We start from the raw sequence: 16,370 nt of genomic DNA on the forward strand, positions 1-16,370 counted from the left end.
GCAGTGCACAAGCTATCACGCATCTAACGACAAATCCAAAGTGGCCGGCGGCTCGCGTAAATTTGGCTGTTATATAGGTATCTCCACGACACCAACCGCAGCCTCGGTCCAGGCGCTTCAGCTACTGAGTATTGTGTTTCAACCAAGCTCGAAACAAAAAACGTGATTATGCTTCAGCACCATCTTTATGTTATGATTCACAGCCCATGTCGCGTCTAGATTTGCTTCGCATGATTGGCAAGTTGAAAGAAGCAGAACTCGCTGCCTCCTCCAAGTGACTTTCGACCAATAGATATGGCACTTCCCGCCTGCAGATTACGAGCTGCCATATGTCATGCATCACCTATATTTTTGTCAGCTACCCAAACTACACACAAAGCTATCAATCTTATCCAGCAGGCTGCGAGGAACTCGGCCAGCCTGGTCGTATTCCCAGAAACTTTCATACCTGCTTTTCCAGTATGGTCTGCTATTCAAGCACCTCACCAGAATCATGACTTCTTTTTCCGCATGGCACAGGAGTCCATATACGCTGACGGCGAAGAGCTGAAGGCCATTCGAAGTACAGCCAAACGTCTTGGAGTCATGGTCAACATGGGCTTTTCAGAGAAGTCTCGACACAGCACTGCGACAATGTATAACTCTAACGTCCTGATTGGCGATGATGGCACTGTACTGGTACATCACAGGAAACTAATGCCTACTTTCTTTGAAAAGCTAACCTGGAGTCCTGGAGATGGAGCAGGATTGCGGGTTGCGCAGACCAAATTTGGTAACATAGGAGCACTCATATGTGGAGAGAACACGAATCCACTCGCGCGATATGCACTTATGACACAGGCGGAGCAGGTTCATATATCGACGTGGCCTGGAATTTGGCCAACACGGCTGCAGGAGAATGTGGCGCAGAGCTACAACCCAGAAAGCATGAAAGCGCCTGTCAATTACAACAACGTTGCGGCCAACAGAATCAGAGCAGCGGCTCACTGCTTCGAGGCCAAGTGCTTTGGTATCGTGTCAGCTGGCCTCGTCGATGATGCCTGCAAAGAAGTGATCGCATCGCATACTTCTCAAGCAACCACGATAAAAGCGCAGCTTGACGCAGCACCTCAAGCCGCATCGATGTTTTTGGATCCCACCGGTGCTTTATTACCTGGCTTTACGATAGACGAATCAACAGGCTCCAAGCAAACAAGAGACTTTCTGCAGAAAGAGCCTGATATTCTCTATGCCGACCTGGATCTGAACCAGTGCGTCGAAGGAAAGCAGTATCACGACGTCACAGGGGGTTATCAAAGACTCGATGTTTTTGACTTGAAGATAGATCGAACGAGACGTGACCCAGCTACATTCATCGACTAGCACAGCTCAATATGTAAAGCAGATGTCGCATGCATGATCCAGTAGACCGCTGAAACTGTATCGTTCTAGGTCGTCAACTGCATGCTAAAGTGATGTGCCCACTCAACGATTACGTTGGTCAGAGGACGAGCTTTTAATGTTCAGCGTAAGAAGGTCAATACGTAGAAGTCCTATTCTCAAAGCTCAAGACATTATGTCGTGTGTCAAGATACCTGATGTGAACAACCAACAGTAGTCTCCAATTCTCCTTTTCCTTCGCAGTGAAGTACGGATAGACTATATTAAATTGAGTGGATATGAGGCAATAACGAGTTGCGTTAAGTTGTGGGTCTTCTTGGAAAAGTTCAAGGGCTCGACGGGTCTTGGCCAGGGACAGAGTCGGCCATGTCGGCGAGGCAGATGAAATGACTGCGAAAGGTAGGTCGAGCGGGCGTGCGGAATGGCGCATCGTGCAAATGCATCAATTACCACGAGGTACGAGCTCTTTGTGTTTGCCTGCTGAAGGCCAAGCTAGATAAAACGCTCCAACATTTTTGAAAACTTGTGAGAGCATTCAGGAGAACGAGGCTTCGACGCAACGAAAATGTTTCTTGTCGGCAGAGATTGCCATGGCGACAGGGTCAAAAGGGTCTTCGCCGGGCTTGGGCGATCGGATCATTTCGGAAAACTTGCTTTGGTAAGGACCGCACTAGGTCAAATTTAGCGCCTAACCGAAAAGCTGGTTTGAGCTTTCGAGCTCTTTTCACCTGCTCCTCTCTCGAACATTTTGTCTTCTGACAATAATTTATCTCGTCTTATCCTCTTCATCTTCTCTCTCCGCTCTTCTGGCATCGCATCGTCGATAGCCATTCACCTGGGATCGCAGAGTCGACCACCTCTTCCGTTTGGTATTTGTTGATCGTCCTGACCCCAAGCCGCCAACATGTCTGGCAAAGTGGAGGGTGAGGTCGTCCAGGCAAAGAAGTCCTTCATGGGCATGTGAGTAGATTCAGAGAATCGTGCTTCCGAAGCTCATTACGTTGCAGGCCTGGATTCGTGGTTGATTTCTTGATGGGTGGTGTTTCTGCTGCCGTCTCGGTCAGTACCCGATTTAGCCCTGATAAGGGTCTCCGGAACCATTTTACTGACAGAAAGACAGAAAACTGCCGCTGCTCCTATCGAGCGAGTCAAGCTTCTCATTCAGAATCAGGTATGTCTCCGTCACGGCCCTCAACCCCTTATTCCTCCTGCCCGCAAAGCACCGCAAGAGTCCAAAAGAATACTATATCTGCGTAACTCGATATGCAAGACACGGCGACCGCTCTCTCCCGTCATTGCGATGTCCGCTACAAAGGTTACAAAGACCAGTAGAAGAAGACGAACACTATTTTCGTGTAAGATGCCATGCGATGTTGCATGTGCAGCCTTGCAGATGCGCAACCTGTTCATACTTCAAATACACGAAACCACAACATACCACGACTCAAGCCTACCTCGATCCTGAGTTTGCCTACGATACAGCGCTAACATCAGTCTTTTAGGATGAAATGTTGAGAGCTGGCCGTCTCGACAGAAAATACAATGGTATCATCGATTGCTTTAGCAGAACCTCAAAGAGCGAGGGTGTTATGGCCCTGTGGAGAGGTAACACTGCCAACGTTATCCGATATTTCCCTACTCAGGCTCTGAACTTCGCTTTCCGTGACACCTGTAAGTTGGCATACCTTGACCGAGCAGCAACAATTAGTAACATTTTTCAGACAAGAGCATGTTCGCTTTCAAAAAGGAGCGAGATGGTTACGCCAAGTGGATGATGGGCAACTTGGCTTCAGGTGGTGCTGCTGGTGCCACCTCCCTCCTCTTCGTCTACTCGCTCGATTATGCTCGTACCCGTCTAGCCAACGACGCCAAGTCCGCTTCCAAGGGTGGTGGTGGTCGACAGTTCGACGGTCTTGTCGATGTCTACAGAAAGACTCTCGCCTCCGATGGTATCGCTGGTCTCTACCGTGGTTTCGGTCCTTCCGTTCTTGGTATTGTGGTCTACCGTGGTCTGTACTTCGGTATGTACGACTCACTCAAGCCTGTCATCCTGGTCGGTCCTCTTGAGGGTAACTTCTTGGTCTCCTTCTTGCTCGGTTGGGGTGTTACCACTGGTGCTGGTATTGCTTCCTACCCATTGGACACTATCCGACGACGAATGATGATGACATCTGGTGAGGCCGTCAAGTACGCCGGCTCTTTGGACGCTGCCCGAAAAATCATGGCTGCTGAAGGTATCCGATCATTCTTCAAGGGTGCTGGTGCCAACATTCTCCGTGGTGTTGCTGGTGCTGGTGTGCTCTCCATCTACGATCGTAAGTCTGACTCAACACTTCCATGTCGCGTATGCGCTAACAATTTTCTCAGAGGCTCAGCTTCTCATGTTCGGCAAGGCCTTCAAGGGTGGCTCTGGCTAAATTGCCTTTCCTACCACTACGATTTCAACCAAGCAAAATTGCAACTGCGTGCAGTGGAATGTGCGCAGTCTACGCGAGATACTCCCTGCGACTTTGGGCGCAAGTGTTTCAAAATAATACATTGAGAGGTTTATGGAGGGTGTGAAAAGTTGTCGGGGTGTGTTGCCAATAGACAAGAATTCAAGGCATACAGAGGCGATGAAGGCAGTTGTATCGGACTCATCGATATCGCAGGCTTGAGGTGTCATGCCTCTTTGTGTATCATTGTACTTCATACTGCCTTTGCACTCAATGAATGGCGTCGATTTTCTTCACCTATACCACCTCTCCTTCTTCCGTGATGCGCTTTTCATAACCCCCTTAACATAGTCGTAACTTGTGCCTTTGCGTGAACTTGAGTTACGACCATAAACGTTGCTAATGCTTGCTGCTCATTTCTCCACGGCACACACCCTACGTGTACAAAAAGAGATTGGGACGTTCTTTGAATAATTTCTTCTGGCATTCCTTTCTAATGATACACACAAAGTCATGCTTACACAAAATAGAACTATACTAAACTCCAACACAACCTATCCACAATGTATCTTCAGTCCTCACCCTCAGTGTTCGTAACCGCACTCACCATCTTCCACAGCTGCTGCTCACCCTGACTCAACCTCTTCCCAGCAATCTTCGCCCACTTGGCCGCCGTATCCCACATCGTCTCCTCGTCTGCATCGCCTTCTCCTCGCAGATAGATATCCGGATCGTTGTCAAGGATACCTCCACCGCGTCGTGTTGGAGTCACTGGACTCGAGACGCTAAATGAGTGGCTGTTGCTGTAAAATGGTGTGCTGTTCTCGTAGGGCGAGCGATCGCTGAATGAGTCGTGGGAGTTTTGGGAGTAGCCTGGGGGACTTGTGAGGTCGACGGTCTGGCTGTTTGGGCTGCTGCTGTAGGTGTAGGGAGTTGGTGGGGAGTAGTTGTTGTAGTTGGCGGAGGAGGATAAGGTTTGTAGGGTTGGGAGTTGATGTTGTGCGCCGCCGATGCTAGTGCGAGAAGCTCGCGAGCGTGGTGGTGGTGGGACGAAGGAGGGTTTCCTTGATATAGGTGAGTAGGGCGATGATGTTTCGTCGATCTTCCATGGGAGAGGGCCACTGTTTGTGTTGATTCGGGTGGTTGTGTTGAGGCGTGGGACTGTTCGACTGGGTGTACTGCTCATGGAGGGCAATGATGCTTGTTCAGCTTGCTCAGGTGGTGTTTCCGATGATTTGGAGTCTGATGCGAGCATGAGCGGTACCTCCTCCATGTCTTTTGGCTCGGTCGCTATCTGCTTTTCCTCTGTTGAAAGTGTTTGCTTGTCGAGTTCGACCAGGGATTGCGCAGAGGAGCTTGCGCTTAGTGGTGACGCACTATGGATGTTAATTCTTGTCATTTTCAGCAATATTTTGACAGCAGTTTGCAAAGAGAAGATCGACGAAGATAGTACACAGCATAATATGCCTTTGAGATTTCTTTGTCAGAACCTTACCAGCACGACGTACTGCAAACTGTTGCATGCCAGCGGAAATGAACAAAGGGATATCGTGCACATCTTCTTGGCTTTTCTCGCCGTATGACCGAGGACAGCTCTGTGCACGGACTTCCACTCTTCGAAACAGCTGCAAGCACTGATTTGCACGAAGTACGGGCCGTAATTACCTATGCTCAAGCACGTTCACCTGGGAGAAGCACCAGATATAGGACACGCTATGAATGGTCCTGATGATGTAACTGCTGTCGATGCCATCATATTGAGCTTGGACACAATATTGACCTCAGTAGTCCTGCTGTTACAGGGTGAAGCGCGCGACCACAACTTTCATCGAGGCCGAGCATTGATTTTGAGAACGAGGAACGGTGATAATATCTTTTGCACAACAACATGATGTTTCCTGTGAACAGCCGGGGTTGCGGCGGACCTTCCTGATCAATACTGAGTTCTGCTCGTGTTCCGTCTCATCGGAATAGTCTTATGCATACGACTGACACAGCTGTCAATCATGCTTCCGTCTTCTCTGCTCTCCTGCCGTAAGGCACCTGAAAGAGTGTCAAGATTACTTGTCTCCCTCCTGAGTTGGAGGTCTATTCTCCCAAGTGCATCTGTATGATTGTCGCACTCTCACCGTGCCTACACGTTCACCGAAAGGGGCGTGTCTGAAACACGATCTGTTATTGGTCGTCTTCATGCATAGCCATAGTGGACCTCAGTGACCGTTCTCGAAGTTTTCTAATTCTGACTACACATTCACAAAATTCTTCATGAGCCTCGTGTTCTAGAGAAGAGTATACGTCTTGCTCCCTGCTGATCTAAAAGTTGCGCATCATTTCGAGGCGGGCACGATGAGTGAAAGCCGTTGCTGAACCCCGAGATGGAAGAGAGTTGAGGATTAAGCGGCTAGATCCCATGTGATAGAAACTCAACCCGACTACAACAAAACTTAAAGCACAGTACTGCTCAAGACGGGAGATTACTGGCCGCTCAACCATGAAGTTCGGTAAACAAATTCAGCGTCAGCAGCTGGACCTACCGGAATATGCAGCAAGCTTCCTCAACTACAAAGCTCTCAAGAAACTCATCAAGCAACTAAGCGCGACGCCGACTCTCCCCGCGCAAGGTGTGCCATCACCGGAAGATGCGCAATCAGCATTGCGCGCAAATCGACAGGTCTTCTTCTTCAGCTTGGAACGGGAGATCTCGAAGGTAAACACTTTCTACTTGCAAAAGGAGGCAGAATTCTCTCTCCGGCTCAAAACGCTCCTCGACAAGAAGCGGGTAATACAGGCTCGTGCGTCAGTCAATTCTCGTGTTTCGGCAAGCTTCGCCACGCTGGTAGAAGGGTTTCAGCAGTTCGACAATGACCTCAACAAGCTCCAACATTTCGTCGAAGTCAATGAAACAGCAATCTCGAAGATTTTGAAGAAATGGGACAAAACGTCAAAGTCGAGGACCAAGGAGCTATATTTGCAACGCGCTGTCGAGATACAGCCTTGTTTCAATCGAGATTTCCTTCGTGATCTTTCGGACCGAGCTACAACCTCAAGACAAGATCTAGAAGCTTGGGCCGAAGGTGAGAATTTGCACTATGATGGTGGAAGAACATCAGATCGAACTATTGGTCAAAGAGTTGGAACAGAAGACAGCGATGTCGACCTTCAAATCCTTCAAGCAGCAGCTGCTGCCAATACCAATGCGCTTCGAGAGTGGGTGTCGCGGCTCGGTAGTTCTGAAGGTGCAAAAGAACGATTCACAAGGATATTTCTCAGTTCAATCAGCGAAGCACCGAAAGAGTCAATCGATGCTCTGGTCCAATCCAACCTGGTCGACTTGCATGCCGAAGACGATATGAACGAGCGTAACTGCCTGCACGAGGCTACAATCTACGGCAACGAGTATGTTCTGGATCTCGCTTTGGGTCAGAACGTGGATGTCACACGTCTTGACGTCTATGGCAGAGCCCCACTTCACTACGCATGCCTGAGAGGTCGCCTTGGCATGGTGGAGAAATTGATACAGGCCGGTCCGAGTATGATAGATCTGAGAGACCACGATAATTTCACACCACTTATTCACAGCATTGTTAGGAACAAGATCGACTGTGTCCAACTACTATTGTCTCAAAATGCTGCCATCAACCCTGCGGGAGAAAATGACCACATCCCCCTCAATCTTGCCTGCCAGCACGGACTGACCGAAATTGTACGATTGCTGCTCGAGATGAATGCACAGCTACTTCCAGATGCCGAAGGTCTCTATCCACAGCATCTAGTAGCCAGGTCCAGCAAAGACCCACAGCTATTGCTTTTACTGAACCAGCATGGCGCCGATCTGAATCAAAGAGACAAGCTATATTCCTGGACACCATTGTTTCACGCTGCAAGCGAAGGCCAGGTCAAGTGCTTACAGCTACTCCTCGAGAACGGTGCAGATGCTGGAGCGCTCGATGAAAAGGGTCTAAGTGCTACCTATTATGCTACGTGGGAAGGACATCTAGAGTGCATGGATCTACTATGGGACAAAGTAGTGCTGCCACGACAACAAGCACGATTTTCAACACCGAGCTCGCAAGTGCTGCCGCCTAGCGCGATGGAAGTATCTCCAGCCCCAGTTGATGCGGATGGTATCCCGGATCTTTACCTACCACCACCAATTATCCCTCTTCGCAGATACGGACACAATTATCTCGACACTAAGACGCTGGTATCTTTGAACTTTGACCGGGGTGCTCAGGCTATTCGATTCTTCAATGAAGGTCGATACCCTGCAGCTCGAATTACCATTTCTTCAAAAATGTCGGATCTCATACCTCGAAATATCATGCTTCCAATACAGGAGGATTCACGGGTTGTATCGTTTCAGATCGATAGTCTTGACAGCTTCGCGGTCGACTTCGAGATCTTCCCTACCTTTGGCTCCAAAGTTATAGCAAAATCTGTGGCACTGTCAGATGTGTTCAAAGCGGTTGATAGCAGCTCTGGTATATGTACTCTGCCACTGTTTGATCCAAGGTTGCGAGCCATCGGCCAGATACAGTTCAGCTTCCAAGTCGTCAAAGCCTATAGTGGTATACCACTAGAGATCACGTTATTTGCGACATACTGGAAAGCTACGAGTGCTAGTGACGACAGTGGAGCTCTCATTACAGGTTCAAGCTTGTCTGGTGACTACCTCAGACTTTGTGTACAAATGACAAGAGACGGATTCCCGATTGTGGCTTCATCCTATCTAAAAACACATCACGGCCTTGATGTGTCCATCAGTCAACGACGACTTGAGGAGTTGTCTACACTCGGAGCCATTGATTTCAGTACGACTCCTGCCCCATCGGAGGCCGAAGCGAACGACATCCAGTATTGGCGTCTCAGACTTGAGCGGTCAATTGCAACGCTCAAAGATGTGCTTGCGACAATACCTACCAATATCAACCTCAACCTGCATGTACTCTACCCCACACCTATCGAGGAACAGGCAATATGTAATTACCAAACCATTGACATTAATACTTTCGCAGACCGAGTCCTATCCGAAGTGTTCGACCACGCTCGAAGCCTTCGTGCTAAGAATCCAGATGTGACGCGGTCGATTGTCTTCTCTTCATGGAATCCAGTAATATGTACAGCCATCAACTGGAAACAACCAAACTACCCAGTCCTGTTATGCAACGATCTTGGTGGCAGCAAATATCACAACGAAGTCATGCACACAACTTCTACCAGCGTTCCTCCGATTGTGCCAAGCTCTTCCATCAAGGAGAGCGCGAGACTGGCACAAAGCAACAACTTCATGGGCATGATGTGTACCAGCCGTATCCTACAGCGAGTGCCTGCCTTGATGGAGACGATCAAGCAAGCTGGTCTTGTGGTTGTCTCGGATGTGTCTGATCAAAACGTAGATACAAGACAGAGTAGTATGAGTAGCGCTGGCTGGACGCCTATGCCTGAGGGTGTCAATGGGGTGATGAAGATGAATGGCATCTTGAGGTTCAATGAGAGCATTGATATGTGATAGGCTTGAACAGTGTATAGACTAAGATCGGAAGCCGAACATGCTCCTACATCGTCAAATAGAATGCACGAAATTCAAACGCGGACTGTAAGATAAGCACAAGAATAGGTTTCCTTCGTTTGAAGTTGTGTGACGATGTTGTCGGACGGGATAACACCAACTCGGACCAATTTTATTCGCCATCCGACTTTGCATTCTCCATAGCACGTCTTACTGTGGTGCAGAATTCGGGACACAGACGTGAACAAACAAGAACTGCAAGAAGCTGGAAGCAGAATATACTGTTCATCGTCAACCACTTATCAAGCGCACGATCTTTAGAGCTTGAGTCAATGCCGCACGATCATAATGGACAAAGCTCGCCTACGAAAGACCTTCAAATATCCTTCCGAAGATGAGCGCTCCACCAATTCACGCGACGAACTGGACGAAGAAGAACAAGAAAATGTAATCTCGTCGCTACAATCGCAGTCACAAACATCAAATGCCACGTACACGATGATATTCACATTGCTGCCACTTGCAATCGCGCCGTTATTCGTATACTATTTGATCTTCAGCTCGGCTGTGCCGGCACGATTGCGGTTGTTGTGTCTGTTGGCGTTGACGAGTCTGCTCGCGAGCTCTTTTACGATGTTCTTCTTGTCGAATGCTGATGGGATTGATGCGCGGGCACGGCTGGATAGGCGGCAGAGGGAGGTCACTAGGTCGACTTTTGCGAACGCGGAAAATACGTCTGGCTCGTTTACCGTACGCGTGAAGAAAATCTTCGAGGACGTTCTTGATAAGCTTGACGATGCACGACTTGATCTTGATGTGGAAGGTCCACTGCTTCAAGCGCTGCCGATTCTTAATGGTGTTATGTGTATGCTGTTGGCTGTGGCGGCTTGGGCACTTCGTGGCAGGGATCTGAAGGGTGTGCCTGAGTATATGTGGTTGTATCTCCTTATGCCTGGAGTCATGGCTACCATGACGACTTTTGCCAGACGAAGTATTATGGATGAACAGAAAGAGATACAGGAGCTGAGAGGGATGAAGTACGGGTACAAAGGAGCGTAGGGACAAGAGTGAAGGTGAGTGGATTGAGGCGACCTTCACCTGCCAAGTTCTCGATTCTGTCCTGTATATACCGCAACCTCTTCCTTCCTATAATACCACTACCATCAACTTGATTCGAACCACAGCTCTAATGCGTTCGGTGAAGACAGCACGCTATGGCAATAATCGAGCAGCTCGAAATGAGAGTTCGTGTCGCCAAAACACCTCTTCCCGAATACGATCTGCCTGATGAACCGAGCGAAAATGTAGAACTGCAGTCGGACACAACGTCTGTCATCCAGAAATGCATCGAAAGCCAGCCTGATCAGAACTTCGATGTGGAAATGCGTTTGCATCCTGGCTTCTCTTTCCCTGGAGAGTTTGATGTCCTGGCTTGCACCATCTACATAGATGGTGTACACACTATCATCCCTCTCTTGATGCAGCAAAAGTATCAGCCTGGTCGAAAAGCGCTCGTTGAAATCCAGAGAGGAGTTGAAGTGCGGGAGAATGGTAATGCCAAGCTGAGGAAGTTTCGATTCGCGAATCTACAACTCAGTAGGTCTGCCAAAAATACCAAAAAGCAGCAAGTTGATCTTGAATGCAGACGAAGGCCCCCCAAACACGGACATCAGCCCGAAGCGAATTTAGAGCATAGGTTCTATCAAAATTTGTGTCTTTCGGGAAAAAATTAAGAGAAAATCTAGCAACACAGACACGGATGGAGGCAAGTTCACAGCTCCAGCATCATCCGAGAAGAATATGAAAGGCCGAGCTACAGACAGCTTCACTACGTAAATCCGTTCACTGAGGTCTCCACGAATATCCTAATGCAAGACAGGCTTGACGAACCAGAAGAGTGCAGACCCCACTCAGTATGGCATACAGTTCGGATTGGATCCCAGCCATTGGCCGAGTTCATTTTCTTTTACTACACCCGTGGTATGTATAGGCAAGCGGTGGTCAGAATATGCTAACAAAGTGCCAGTGACCCTCCAGAAGATAGATGTCATTCCACAGTCACCTTCGCCAATCCCCCTTGAAGACAGGCCACGCGAATCGTTGTCTCGTGAAGAGCTTCTGCAACTCATCGAACGACAGCAGACAGTAATCGAAGCGGGCAAGAAGGCTACCAAGAAGGAGCAGCTGGATTCCGATATGGAACAACTTGAGCGAGTGAAACGCTCACAATCAGACGAGGAAGAAGAGCTAGAGATACTGCCTCAGAAGCGAGCTCGAAAGAATGCGAAGATTCAGGTGATCGACATACTGGATGACTAGAGACTGGGGACTTGTGTGACGTAAAGTCCCAGCGGCTTGGATGCATATGGACCGGCATAGACGTAGTCATGTTGGAGTGGACTGGAAAGCAGTCTGCCGCAAGAATCCTTGTCTTCTTAGCAGGTCAAGGTTGAGACACGCAAAAAGCGCCACGAAAGGTCGAGCTTGTCGCGTGATATAACGAAGGATCACGACCACTGCAGGATCGTTACTTATCTCGAGGCTCCCGGGAACTGTGACTTCAAAGCCACGTTATAAGGTACTGTTGACCTCAGTTGTCATAGACTGGATTTCCCCAAAGTGATGCCTTGAATGTGGTTGCGCCGTATAAAGGCAAGGGTGGGCCTAATGAGCAGGAGTAGTACGGTTGTGCAGAGAGCAGAATATTCCGCGAACTCAGGCTGAGCGCGAAATGTATAGCTGATGCCTCATCGAGTAGCATCAGTATAACACGATTGCTATCCTACCCTCATCGTGTCCCTCATCGTTCCTGATAACTCTGTGCGATCATGCCACCCAAAGGCACTGTCTTCCTGGCAGTACCGCTTCCTCCCTCATTTCTCCTGCCGCGGTCATGCCTACAGCCATCGAAACGAGCAGCACAGCAAACACGATCTTTCGGCATCAAGTCGATAGAACCTCCTAAACTAAACCCGTACAACAATGCGCCAGGATTGCCAGGACTGCTATCTACACCACGAGCTGCATATAATAGGAAGATTCAAGCCGATGTACTGCCTCTACGAACAGGTGCTTTAGCGATTAAAAAGGGCATGACAGCAATTTACAACCAAGAAACAGGCGAAAGAATACCTTGCACCGTCCTCCAGCTCGATTCAAATCAGGTCATACATCACAAGACGATGAAGGAACATGGCTACTGGGCTGTCTGCGTGGGTATGGGTCGCAAAGACCCCAAGAACATTACCAAACCAGAACTAGGACACTTTTCAGCCCAAGAAGTACCGCCAAAGCGATACCTGCAGGAGTTTCGAGTCCGCGATGAGATGGGAATGCTCTCTGTGGGAGAACAAATCAAAGCAAGCTGGTTTCTTGATGGACAGTTCGTGGATACGCGTGCAGACTGCAAGGGCAAGGGCTTTCAGGGTGTCATGAAAAGATGGGGCTTTGGTGGTCAACCGAGGAGTCACGGTCACTCGCTCAGTCATAGGAGTTTAGGTTCCACAGGTAACGGACAAGGCGGTGGTAGCAGAGTCTATCCAGGAAAGAAGATGCCTGGTAGAATGGGAGGCCAGAGAGTGACCGTGCAGAACCTGAAAGTACTGCAGACAGACGACGAGAAGGGAATTGTCCTGGTGAATGGTAAGTCTTCTATGCTGTATTACCGTAGCGATGCATCAATTCCGCGCTCGGTGCTGATCCGTGCGTTCTACAGGTGCTGTTGCCGGGCCGAAAGGCGGCGTAGTCATGATTCAGGATGCACTGAAAAAAGCATGGCCTGATGCTCCTCCTCCACCGAAACCAGCAAAGGTAGCTGAAGAGGCAAGAAAAGCAGTCGGCGCAAAACTGGGATCTGCGCCGCAGGAAAAGCTGAAGACAGAATAGTGTACAAAATATGAATCGATGGGTGCATACGGTTTCCGCGGTTGCAGACGAGTCCCCCATAAATGGTCAAGGCGCAAAATGCTCACCAGTTTTGTTGTCCAGAAACATGAAGATGCTTGCGAACAAAAGTCTCAAGAGGAACCTACAATTAATGATTTTCTCCTTCATGACGATCATTGACTGAACAACCTAGTGGAATACCTCGAACTAACCTGTACAACAGCTCAGCAACACCAAGCGAACATGCAACTCCAACAGTTTATTCTAGCATCGCTACTGCTAGCAGAAAATACCTGCTATGGCCGGGCAGCCCCAAGACCTCGCCAGCTACCTCATCCAGAAAATCCGAAACTCAACCCACTTGCTGCACGACAGCCTCAAGGACAGACATTATGACCAGCATCGGAGCCATCAACATTCAGCGCGACAACTACATCGACGACTACCACCGCTGCAGTAACCTCTACTGTAGCACCAGTCGACCCAGCAACGACCACAAGCACAATCACGTCCAGCACGACCTCATTAACAACAACAACGACAACGTCCTCCTCCTCCTCCTCCTCAGCATCAGCATCAGCAACCCCAACCGGCCCCCGCAACCACAACATAGCAGTCGGCCAAAATGGCACAGCATTCACCCCCTCCACCCTCAAAAACATCCCCATAGGCAGCAGCCTAACCTTCTACTTCTATCCAACAAACTACTCCATCGTCCAATCCTCCTTCGACCAACCCTGCCAGCCCCTCGGCCAACGCGCCATCTTCAGCGGCTTCAACCCTACTCCAAACAACGATGGCATCGCACGCCAGAAATTCATGTTCAACGTCACTGGCACGGAGACGATGTGGTTCTACGCCATTGATGGGGAGTTACTCCTTGGTGGAGGTGCGAATGTTTGTGAGAGGGGGATGGCGATGGTGTTGAATCCGCTGCCAAAGGAGGACCCTAATAGACAGACGTTGAGCGCGTATAAGCGCAATGCGGCGAACCCTGAAATGAATGGGAATGGAGTGCATCGTTGTCCCGCTGCTATTTATGGCGGTGAGGTCAGGGGTGTGAGTGACAAGGAGAAGGCGAGGTGGGAGAGTAAGCATCCTGTTAGGGGTGTGGTGGCGAATAGCACTGCTGCTGGAGATGATGATAACAATAATAACATCGAGAGTGAGATTTTGAATTATGAGAGCAGCGCTGCGGGGAGAGGGAGTAGTGGGAATAGTTTGATGGCTCTTGGTGTGCTTTTGGGTGCTGGTGTTTTTGGCTTGGGGTTCTGAATGTGAATACATTCGTGGTGTACTGGATTAACAGGGTTTTGTTCTACTTTCAGATTGGAGAATTCGAACCTGAATATTCTTGCTACAAGATGTTTCGATTATATTTATCCTTCCTACTATGGCTGTCTAGAATCTTAAGTTTTTGATGTTCTTCTTCTTCTATCTTGCTTCAACTACAACGTTCTAGATGGCCTTCATTCGACGTTTACTGCTTGCAGACCGGCCATGTTTGCCGCAGGCCTAAGTCGAAACTGCCGGAGCGACACGAGACAGGGCACACGGCATAGTACTCTTTCGGTCAACCATACGGCCGGGGCTTGGGCTTGTGTGACACGCCATGCAGTCACAACTTTGAATCATGCCCACAGTGTCAATGAGACGTACCTGGATCATCGACCCTGGCAGGCTTCAGACCGTCATAATAGACGAAACTGAACCCGTTGTTCGCGTACACCATGCCGTAATATCACCGCAGGTTGTTGCATTCGCAAACACGAAGATTTCGCATGTTTTTTTGAAGTCGTGTGAATTCATCTCAGATCGTACCTCGTCTTTGCCTGCGCATAATCCTCTGCATTCTTTTTGGTCGCATAATTATTCCCATCGGCTATCCTCTTCTTCTTCGGCGAGTATCTTCCACTGAATCTAGGTGCAGAGAACGACTTTGGCAAGAACATGCCAACTTGTTGTCGATACTCTTTGTACTCAGGGTATTTTCCTTCGGAGATATACTCCGTAATGGGTGTGCTGCCAACAAAGATCAGGGAGTAGATAACTGGACCAACGATAGTCCAGTTGAATGGCTTCCCAGCTAACAGACTCGACCAAAGGTAGAAAGACCACCAGACAAGTTGTTCAGAAGTGAAATTGGGATGTCGTGAATATGCCCACAAGCCTGATGTGCGAAACCCTCGATCCAGCTCTTCCGCTGTAAAACCACAATGCGTTGGTACTCTTGCTGTCTTCTGGTATTGGTGCTTGACCGAGTGATAATCCCATTGCTGCTGGTCTGACAGCCAAGTCTGCCCGATGAGGTAAAGGATTTGGCCGGCAAAGTAGTAATCGAGGCTCGTAAGGGCTCGGTCATTATTAGCCGTGTCAAGACGCGAGACTAACAGCGCAATATAGCTGGGGCTCGTGACAAGGAATAGGAGGACGTTTTGAGCAAGTGCTATGAAAGTCACGTCGAGAATGAAGAACCATGGCTGACCGATCCTTCTCTTAATAATCGCCCATCTGTAGTCCTCACTTCCAATGTTGTAGCCACCTCTTCGCCAGTAGTTGTATGTTAACCGAACACTCCAGACTAGGCTCACAAAGAGCCTCAAATCCAATCGCTCGGTCGAGAGGCCTGACAGGTGCGCCCATATCATCCAATGTGCATTGTACAGAGTTGGGAGTATAGACCATACTCGATCGATCTGCGACCAATTCTGATTCAGTTCAGCAGCAAACAAGAAGAAGGGCGACAAGAACAACGAGATAGCAAGCCCCGAAACGAACGGGTTGGTGTCAATATAGAGCTGCTTGAGCGCTGCAGCACTGGTGATATGCTCGGTAATTAGTGATGGCAGTGGACGCAGTTGGTCGAGGTAGGGCGCCAGAGTATCTGCATAGTCTGCGCAATCAGTGGCTAGCTTCACCACAGGAAGAGCCATACTGATGTTGGCAGGCGCCATTGCAGAACGAGAACAAGGTGAAGCTCTACCACTGCTCGAGCGCACACACTGTCCTGTCCTGTTCTGGCACGAATTCATTCCAAGCAGTGACGTCAAGCACAATAATTCGTTCGTCTGTCTCTTTTCAGTAGTCACTACCGAAGCGCGTTTCGACGCGATATTTGAGGATCCACAAATATCTGTTCTACACTGTGCAACACTTCATTG

The 16,370-nt window shown here is 49.1% G+C and overlaps 9 protein-coding genes across 9 annotated transcripts; 7 read left to right on the plus strand and 2 right to left on the minus strand.

Moving 5' to 3' along the window:
• Positions 1-510: 510 nt before the first annotated feature.
• On the plus strand, positions 511-1,362 carry LTR64_006492 (uncharacterized protein; the record flags this gene model as incomplete). The annotated part of the gene is made up of 2 exons (XM_064900822.1): positions 511-678; positions 718-1,362. 2 exons carry the CDS (start codon positions 511-513, stop codon positions 1,360-1,362), a joined length of 813 nt encoding a protein of 270 aa, XP_064751898.1.
• A 922-nt stretch (positions 1,363-2,284) lies between these two features.
• PET9 (ADP/ATP carrier protein) lies at positions 2,285-3,797 on the plus strand (the record flags this gene model as incomplete). The annotated part of the gene is made up of 6 exons (XM_064900823.1): positions 2,285-2,340; positions 2,388-2,439; positions 2,501-2,551; positions 2,883-3,051; positions 3,102-3,695; positions 3,748-3,797. The coding sequence occupies 6 exons, from the start codon at positions 2,285-2,287 to the stop codon at positions 3,795-3,797; spliced, it is 972 nt and encodes a 323-aa protein (XP_064751899.1).
• A 589-nt stretch (positions 3,798-4,386) lies between these two features.
• Positions 4,387-5,214, minus strand: LTR64_006494 (uncharacterized protein; the record flags this gene model as incomplete). The annotated part of the gene is made up of 1 exon (XM_064900824.1): positions 4,387-5,214. The coding sequence occupies one exon, from the start codon at positions 5,212-5,214 to the stop codon at positions 4,387-4,389; it is 828 nt and encodes a 275-aa protein (XP_064751900.1).
• Positions 5,215-6,306: 1,092 nt separating this feature from the next.
• On the plus strand, positions 6,307-9,324 carry PHO81 (phosphate system positive regulatory protein pho81; the record flags this gene model as incomplete). The annotated part of the gene is made up of 1 exon (XM_064900825.1): positions 6,307-9,324. The coding sequence occupies one exon, from the start codon at positions 6,307-6,309 to the stop codon at positions 9,322-9,324; it is 3,018 nt and encodes a 1,005-aa protein (XP_064751901.1).
• Positions 9,325-9,672: 348 nt separating this feature from the next.
• On the plus strand, positions 9,673-10,383 carry LTR64_006496 (uncharacterized protein; the record flags this gene model as incomplete). Its single annotated transcript, XM_064900826.1, has 1 exon — positions 9,673-10,383. One exon carries the CDS (start codon positions 9,673-9,675, stop codon positions 10,381-10,383), a length of 711 nt encoding a protein of 236 aa, XP_064751902.1.
• A 155-nt stretch (positions 10,384-10,538) lies between these two features.
• LTR64_006497 (uncharacterized protein) lies at positions 10,539-11,643 on the plus strand (the record flags this gene model as incomplete). Its single annotated transcript, XM_064900827.1, has 4 exons — positions 10,539-10,920; positions 11,021-11,156; positions 11,204-11,304; positions 11,351-11,643. The coding sequence occupies 4 exons, from the start codon at positions 10,539-10,541 to the stop codon at positions 11,641-11,643; spliced, it is 912 nt and encodes a 303-aa protein (XP_064751903.1).
• A 509-nt stretch (positions 11,644-12,152) lies between these two features.
• On the plus strand, positions 12,153-13,209 carry LTR64_006498 (uncharacterized protein; the record flags this gene model as incomplete). Its single annotated transcript, XM_064900828.1, has 2 exons — positions 12,153-12,966; positions 13,040-13,209. The coding sequence occupies 2 exons, from the start codon at positions 12,153-12,155 to the stop codon at positions 13,207-13,209; spliced, it is 984 nt and encodes a 327-aa protein (XP_064751904.1).
• A 392-nt stretch (positions 13,210-13,601) lies between these two features.
• LTR64_006499 (uncharacterized protein) lies at positions 13,602-14,484 on the plus strand (the record flags this gene model as incomplete). Its single annotated transcript, XM_064900829.1, has 2 exons — positions 13,602-13,665; positions 13,688-14,484. 2 exons carry the CDS (start codon positions 13,602-13,604, stop codon positions 14,482-14,484), a joined length of 861 nt encoding a protein of 286 aa, XP_064751905.1.
• A 530-nt stretch (positions 14,485-15,014) lies between these two features.
• On the minus strand, positions 15,015-16,163 carry LTR64_006500 (uncharacterized protein; the record flags this gene model as incomplete). The annotated part of the gene is made up of 1 exon (XM_064900830.1): positions 15,015-16,163. One exon carries the CDS (start codon positions 16,161-16,163, stop codon positions 15,015-15,017), a length of 1,149 nt encoding a protein of 382 aa, XP_064751906.1.
• Positions 16,164-16,370: the final 207 nt, after the last annotated feature.

This window comes from Lithohypha guttulata (assembly GCF_036872675.1).
Source record: "Lithohypha guttulata strain CCFEE 5908 chromosome Unknown scaffold_5, whole genome shotgun sequence".
Taxonomy (NCBI): Eukaryota; Fungi; Ascomycota; class Eurotiomycetes; order Chaetothyriales; family Trichomeriaceae; genus Lithohypha; species Lithohypha guttulata.